Below are 8841 nucleotides of genomic sequence, written 5' to 3' on the forward strand. Positions count from 1 at the left end.
TTACATATATTTTATGGTACATAGTATTTTGCAATTTGTTTTAAAAAGTTACAGTTTATTGTAAAAAAATCTTTTAAACTTGGTTGTTAATGAAAAAAGCCCAATCTTCGGAGTTCTCTTCTAATTCAATGGCTTATAAGAATACATCCCGCCAAAAGACAAGATGCTGCCAAAATAAGTATAAGCTTATTCAAATGTAACACAAAAGAAAACAACTACTGAACTCTCTAAAACCTGATCCCACATGAATCTTTCCTCTGAGAAGGCGGATAGTTCACGAATGGTTTCAAGTATATCACCAAAAATATCATCTTTGCACTTGCTCGGCTGCATGGTTACTTGTGGATGTCGATGCACTCCTACCATTTGCAAAACCTTTGTCAGCTGGCTTAGAGACTTCCCACTTCTCTTCTGGCTCAAAGGGTTCAATGACTTTCACTGACCCATCTGTCAACCCTACAGCAAATTGATAGGGATCCGATGGATGTGCAGCAACAACCACTGGATACACAACTTGACTTCTGCAGACATAATAACGTTATGTCAGATACGGACTACAGCTAAATGCCTGAAATTATATGATATTAACAAATTTTCTAACAGCGAGAAAGGTGAGTTGAATTTGATCATGTTTAAAAACCTCTATTTAAACAAATATATTTCAGCATCTTATTTATAAAATATGGATCAACTCATGAAGTAGGATTTTTATGGAAGTTCAATTACTAAATTATCTTGACATCTTGCCCTTTTAGTGATAAGTAAACTGAAGGGTTAAGATGGCATCTTAAACTCAGGCTCTCTGCATCGAAGATGCCAATGCTGCCATCACAAAACGAGGCATAGACTAGCATGCTGTTGCAGGAGAATACTGCAGAAGTAATTCGTGCTGAAAGGACATCCTGAGGGATCCACTGCAAGAGAAACAGAAATTTAACATAACTGCGGTCTTAAAAAAAACTTTGCATATTTGGTTGTGTCATGTACCCGTTGAACATGATCCACATTTGCTGCATCATATAGTGCAAGTTGCGTTCCATGTGATACCAGAAATTGAATTTCATCACAATGGAGCTGTACTCGTGTGTCACCAGTACATGCACTACATGATTCAGAAGTCGTTAGTTGCAAGGGAAAAGAATTTTTTTTCTCCCATGTATCAATGCTCCAGGTACAGATCTGAAAAGGACGAAAGTCTCTTTGCACTTGCATCCTCCTCCCAATCTTATATAGAAATGTCTTATTATATGTTATTTTAAAAAATTCTCAAATATACATGCATCTATGTGTGCATATTCTAATTTTCTATACAAGTCCCATGCAAGCTAACTGTGATTGAGTCATTAAATTAATGTTGTCCTAATAACCATGGTTTGGAGGGCACATACTCGATCGGTACGTGTTGGTTTCTTTGCATCCTATGTTTTTCTTCTCTTTTTCTATTTCTAGTTTCTTCCTTTCAATTTTATTCTCGAATCTAGTTCAGTATATGGCAGATTTTATTTACCAATTAATTATAGATCTGATTTAGTATGTAACTTACTTTCTTGTTCATTTTTAACCATCAACCCATATGCAAATATTTGGATCATCACTAGGGCAACTAAAATTTTTCAAAACCTTTCCTGTGTGTAATAAATAGATGACGTTAAGATTTTGTGTGGTTTCAAATCACTACAAGAAAAATGGCTAAAAGCCACTGTAAAAATATGGTCGCTTTTAGATAAAGGCAATCGAACCTGGTTGCTTTTGACTAAAAGCAACCGAAAATTGTTGGTAGTTTATAAAGAGGTTGCCTTTCTCATTTCCTGTTGATTTTAAATAAAAGCAACCGTCTTGTTAGTCGCTTTTATTAAATTTTGGATTTGTTCAAATTACCTCATTTTTGGCGAAATTTTGAATTTCCGGCCGAAACCAAAGAAATTCCGCCAAAAGCGGTGGCATTTAATAATCCACCGTAGTTACTTCTGGTTGCTTTATATGGTAATTTCATAAGAAATCCTGTTAGTTTTTTAACTACCCCAATCAAAAGCCAGTCACCTGTGTATATACCCGACAACATCATATTAGAGGGAGGTGAATGAATATATATACATCATCGTATCAAGGGGTGGGCTATTAATAAAATTCAAATAATAAATATGCCAAAGCTGCATAAATATAAATATAACATTTTACACAGCCTGTCCAAGAAGCCTATCTATCATCTCCGGTTTGATCTCAATCAAATAGTATATACCAAAAAAAACTTTGGTAGCATATATTAATCGTGAATTCATTGACAATAACTAGATACAAGGTCGCACATTATTTATCTAAAATAAGAGGTATTGAAATCTTTTGTCTCACTCATACAAATATTAGTGATTCCACTAATTCGTTCGCAGCTAATAATTGAGTTTAGTATAATTCAAACTCATATTAAAGTAATTAATGACTTGAGGGAGGCGACTTTGGATTAAAAGGTCACATACAATGACTTATTATCTACTAACCACTTACAATTTTTAGATTAGAGAGTCACTAATAACTCATAAAATTTTTTTTATTCATTATTAAATTAAATTGATCACAAATGCATAATCTAAATTTTCCTTATATCATATTTGTCATATATAAAATAATTTAAGAGATCACAAGTTAAGAATCATCACATTTTGCACATTAATAACTAAGCATATATATCTTCAAGAGTAAAAGATTGAATCACCATGATTTATGTAAAGTTCACCTATAATTGGGGGTAACTTAATAGAACTCTAAGATCATCCAACGTAACTAATTAAAAGCATATAAAATATGATCACTGGGAATATAATATATGCACATGAGAGATGTTCATCATATATAAAAAGAACATTTTAATATCACATCAATCAATAAATAGACACGCAATCATGTTAAGATTAAGGAATAATATAATCAACCAAACTAGGCATAAATAAGTATAGAGTACTTGTCTCCTAAAATCATATCATCAATATATGCATATGGATGAATTCACAAGCATACTAAGGTCGTGGAAAATTAAGAGACTATTATGAAATGTCTAAGAAAATTTGATTCATTTGTAAAACAAGTTTAGTATGAATTTTGGAGAAATGCAAAACTAGCTTAACTCAAATACATACATTTCAATAAAACTATAAATTAGAAAGAATCGTTACTTCAAAAAGTGAGTCCTCCTACATTGAAAGAATGCCTTCATCTTTGTAGCAAAATGAGTCTCGTCGACTAACTATAGATTTTTTACAACCATGATCTTCTTGATAATAATTTACACCAAAATCCGAACAAAGAGAAAAAAATGAGGCGTGCAACATAAGAACAAAGTGAAAGCGATTCGTGCTGATAACGTGTTATACAATAATATATGTAGAAACGAAATTGAGAGAGCTAGACAAGAGAGAAAGATGGAGGAAACATTGTTCATCTCATTATACTATAAGTGAGAGATTTTTATCTCATGTCATGTCTTCATTAATTCATTTTCAAAGATGATTAAAGGACAAATAAGAAGCTATGCGGCAATAATGAGTGTGCTTGAACGACTGTCATTATTTTACGAGAAAAATGAAAGAAGTATTACTTTCAAAACATATGGGTTAGAATTCTACTTGCAAAAGTGTAGAATGAAATGATGAATGAATATTATAAATGTTTCTCCAATTACCACGAGGTAAAGTATAACTTTAATTTCATTCTTTCGACATTCCATTCAATTCCAAGGAACCATGCAAGCTTAAGAAATAGATCGTTTTTGATCTAGTTGGTTGCTTTTGTGTTGATTTTTAGTTTGTTGTTTTAGTTGATTTTTTTGATTGCAATGCTTGTTGATTTTGCTTTTGTGGTTGTTTTTGTGATATTAGTATTGGCTCCGCAGGAGTATTCATTTTTCTGCCTTTGCAACTCGTTGCAACTTATTATGCAAATAAATATACTCCCTCCGTCGCTTTTTAGTTGTCGCATTTCTATTTTTATCGGCCAAATTTACTAATTTTTGACCAAAGATTACAAGTCACTCTTTTATTATTTCTAATAACGGAAAATCACATCTTAGTAGATTAAAATTTATTTCCAGTGATATATTTTTTCAATTATATCAATTGATAAAATATTAATAAATTTCAGTCAAACTTTGGTCAATTTCACCGGCACAAAACCAAATGTGACAACTAAAAAGGACGGAAGAAGTAATTTTCAAAAGATTTTTTCTAAGTTGCATTTCTGGTTGCACATACGATTGCTATAGCAGTCGCATATATAGTTGCATATGCAGCCACAGTATATTTGCAAATATTTTTTGGAACATAATATTTTAGTGACAGTATTGTTGCAAAATTTTGGTTATTTATGAAAAATAGCCCAATCTTTGCCGTTCTCTTCTAATTCAATGGCTTATAAGAATACATAAGACAAGATGCTGCCAAAAGAAGTACTATAAGCTTATTCAAATGTAACACGAAAGAAAACAACTACTGAACTCTCTAAAAAACATGATCCCACATGCATCTTTTCTCTGAGAAGGCGGATATTTCACGAATGATTTCAAGTATATCACCAAAAATATCATCTTTGCTGTTGCTCGGCTGCGTGGTTACTTGTGGATGTCGATGCACTCCTACCATTTGGAAAACCTTTGTCAAAGGGCTCAATGACTTTCACTGACCCATCTGTCATCCCTACAGCAAATTGATAAGGATCCTGTGGATGTGCAGCAACCACCACCGGATACACAACTTGACTTCTGCAGACATAATAACGTTATGTCAGATAAGGACTACAGCTGAATGCCTGGCATTATATTTATAATTACATGATATTAACAAATGGCTGCATGTAAAACACAATACAATTGAAATCTCACCCTTTCAGCGATAAGTAAACTGATGGCTTAAGATGGCATCTTAAACTCAGGCTCTCTGCATCGAAGATTCCAATACTGCCATCACAAAACGAGGCATAGACTAGCATGCTGTTGCAGGAGAATGCTGCAGAAGTAATTTGTGCTGAAAGGGCACCCTGAGGGATCCACTGCAAGAGAAACAGAAATTTAACATAACTGCGGTCTTAAAACAACTTTGCGTATGTGGTTGTGTCATGTACCCGTTGAACATGATCCACATTTTCTGCATCATATAGTGCAAGTTGCGTTCCATGTGATACCAGAAATTGAATCTCATCACAATGAAATTGTACTCGTTTGTCACCGGTACATGCACTACATGATTCAGAAGTCGTTAGTTGCAAGGGAAAAGAATTTTTCTTCTCCCATGTATCAGTGCTCCAGGTACAGATCTGAAAAGTACAAAAGAAATGACTACATTAGTTGCCTTGAGTACAAAGAAAGGAAGAGATATATGCCAAATCAAATCAAGAAACTTTTACTTACATGAGCATCAGCTCCTGAGGAAATCAAGATATTAAGTTTCGTGGAGAAGGCTAAACCTGTCACCCGGTCCTGGTGGCCTTTCAGTATACATTTCACCTACAGAACAGGATACTAAATCGGTTTTTGTCTTTTCGTTGAACTAGAAGAAAAGAGACATAATATTATGAAATTAAAGTATTACCTCATCGCCCCTAACATTGTAGATGTGGATAGTGGAATCATCCATTCCAACAGCTACGATGTTATTGTCTGGAGGATAAAGTGCGAGGAAGGTCGGTACTGGTGGAGTTGACATGAAAGTAGTCATTACCTACATATCAAGACAGGTGATAAGTTAAATTAAGGGTATGATACATTATTCTAAAGAGATGAATTGCAGAGTATAAAAACATATATACCTTGTAGGTGAGTGCACTGAACACTGAAACTTTTCCACCACAAGCAGACATGACGTAAGAGTCATTCTTTGTGAGGGCAATGCAGGAAGAAGATTTCTCCAGGTTAACACCTGCAATATCATTGGCCATAAGTAAACCGCTACTTGGCTTCCACAAATGTGGAAGTTCTTTCGCGGTGGCCTGTAAATCCCCAAAAAGATCATGTCAGGTCCTCCAGATATGTCAAGTTAATATATATTTTAATAAAAGAAATGAAACAAGAGTGTACTACATATTTTTCATCACCTTTCCACTTGGATTTTTTTCATGGCGCACCCACTTATACAGCATCTGAAGTCCACTTGATTCAAGTACTAAAATTCCAGTGCCCGCATTTGTATATAAAAGCTGAGAAACCTGATTGTAGAAGTTTCAGACATAAATTAAGTCCTACAGCAGATGTATATGTGAGAAATAAATATTATAAGAATTTAGTGAACCTTGTCTCCAGCATCTGAGGCATTTATTGTAACCTGCTGACATCGAACAGGATGATTAATATTCTCTGCTCTAAACTGCCAGGGTGTGGTCTTATCGACTGCATCATCCACGGGGTTTAAAATTCCCTTATTTTTACCAACAGCATCAACCTCATTCTAGCACGAGAAATAAATCAGTCTTGTAACCAGTATTTATAAACAAATGACTCTACAGAGTACACACAGACTTGTATAAAACAGATTCTGATCCTCCACCATTTTTGCAGAGAAACATATTGCAAGGATTTATATGTTAAGTAATTAATACGTGTTGACCTAATTAAGAAACTCGTAGAAAGAAAGATAACTGACTTACAAGAGTTGGCAAGGGCACACCCGGGAATGCAACCTGTAAAGAGAGCATCAGCAGCCTTGAAGTCAGGGAGCTTAAATTAGGCTAAAATGAAAACCCAACTAAAGAATACTCTCCACCATTACCTCCTCAACAGGCTGTGCAGTCCGCAAACGCTTGAGTAAATGATACTCGCCCATATCTAGCCTAGCTGGAGCAGTGACTGTGCGGTTCAGAGTAGATACTATGCAACTAAAAATTGGCACATCTCAAATGAATATACTATATATATGTCTTCGGAATGTGGATTTATATATGGTGTTCCGAAAGTGCAGCAAATAATTATCATTTTGGTAAAACATTTAAGAATAAACCCTGACCTTGACCTTGACCTTGATTGGAAATAGCTGATGCAGGAACTGGAAATGGCTGCATGTGTTTGATAAAAAAAACAAAATGGTTTTAGTATTCATCTATCAAACAGAACCATCATAAAATATCAGAATTAAAAATCATACAGTATAAACTCCAGGCGACGTGAAGGAGGGGGGATTAGCACTTCCAGCAGCTGGAAAATTGACAGGTAGAGTTGCAAGAGAACCCTTTGACAGTCCACATGTATGGTCTGTGTACAACGTCTTTATATCGTCCGGATAAGGCCTATTGTTGCCGCACAAGTGGTGCTGCCAGTTCAAACTGTATACACCAGCAAACCTTTATTCATGATCTCCAACAAAGATAACACAATCTATGACAAAATTAAAGCCATACCTCTGGTTGACCAAAGTTCGCAATCTTAATGACCGCAAGCTAGGAAACTCAAGCTTGCCGTTGAAGACAGGATTAGCTTCAATAATCTTTTTCAGCTCCATCATCATTGTACCACGAGCTTCTACCATGTTACCGTACTTTGATAGTTGCTCATTCTCCCTAACAACACAAAATACATATTACTCAAAGAAAATTAAAAAATCATCAATGTTAAAATGACCAAAAACCGCGTGTACGAAGAAAATCATCATATATTACCTGAAATTATCAAGAGACAGCAGCAGAGTCATTTCTCTATATAAATCATTATTAATCCGAGAGAATACTTTCAACTCATTCTCCAGAATATTAAGAGCTTCCGCCTTGTCTTTCCTGTATATCAAAGCAAAAGTACAAAACATTATTAATATCAAACCAATTAATATATAATATTTAAGCTGAAATAAGAAGTGTAATACTCGCTCTGTTAGGAGTCTGTTGACTTTTTTTCACGAATCTTTAAGAGTTCTGACCGTATATTTAAAATTATTTTTTTTAAAAAAAAAATTTTTTTGAATAAAAATATTAGTATCATATTTTTATTCACAAAAACAAAATTAAAAATATATTTAATAAGTGTGCAGTCAAAACTCTTACAAATACGTGAAAAAAGTCAAAAAAATTATTATATTTTGACAGAGGGAGTAATTAAAATGGACAAATTCAATTCACCTGTCAAGAGCCTCCAAGTATTTGTGTTTCCGAAGCTCGAAATAGATCTTCACCGAGAATCTGTTGTCGTCTACATTGGTAAATCCGGACAGGTATTTCTCAACTTCATCCCATTCACCAGCCAGAACTTTTTCCTCAAAGTATCTCATGTTGAAATAAAACCCTGATTCTTTCTCCAGACTAAAGAACAGATCACACTACAACAAACTAGGCCATTTACGACCCAGTTTTGTTGTAGTGAGATTTATCATGCATTACAAAATATAAATTTATTTTGCACAAACAAGAGATTCCATATAATCAAAAGACAATGGATCTACCGAAAGATTTGTTATAAAATTAGTTGAAGGTATTTATTATCATCAGTCAAATAAAAACATGATATTCATCATATAGGTTTACCTGCGTGCAGCCTCTTTGAAGTTCTCCTCCCGCAGGAACTGTAGCACAATCATCACCAAGTCTTTGTTCAAAGAGGCCATTCTTACACCAACAAAGAATGAGAGAGATAGTTGAAAATGAGAGAGATGTCGAGAGAGATGAGAGTGATGAATGAGAGAAGATGGTGCAGCCCTTTATAGTGCCCTGATGTTTATTAGTAGCACGTGCAATTACAAAATATAGACTTAAATTTCGTTATGTCAATTTACTAAATAGCCGATATAGACCAGTATGACACCTACTTGTTAGATGGACAGTTTGGTAATTTGAGGACTGAGTGCCTGGAGATAGCAATGTAAATATGTGGCTGTAGCAAAC

The 8841-nt window shown here is 34.5% G+C and overlaps 1 protein-coding gene across 1 annotated transcript; it reads right to left on the reverse strand.

Moving 5' to 3' along the window:
• Positions 1-307: 307 nt before the first annotated feature.
• Positions 308-8564, reverse strand: LOC108201150 (topless-related protein 3-like). Its single transcript, XM_017369451.1, has 15 exons — positions 8485-8564; positions 8083-8262; positions 7630-7743; positions 7372-7530; positions 7119-7296; positions 6981-7029; positions 6747-6823; positions 6270-6425; positions 6076-6186; positions 5791-5970; positions 5574-5702; positions 5393-5488; positions 5107-5298; positions 4868-5034; positions 308-521 (listed from the first exon to the last, which is right to left on the reverse strand). The coding sequence occupies exons 1-15, from the start codon at positions 8562-8564 to the stop codon at positions 308-310; spliced, it is 2082 nt and encodes a 693-aa protein (XP_017224940.1).
• Positions 8565-8841: the final 277 nt, after the last annotated feature.

Source organism: Daucus carota, chromosome 9, assembly GCF_001625215.2.
Source record: "Daucus carota subsp. sativus chromosome 9, DH1 v3.0, whole genome shotgun sequence".
NCBI lineage: Eukaryota > Viridiplantae > Streptophyta > Magnoliopsida > Apiales > Apiaceae > Daucus > Daucus carota.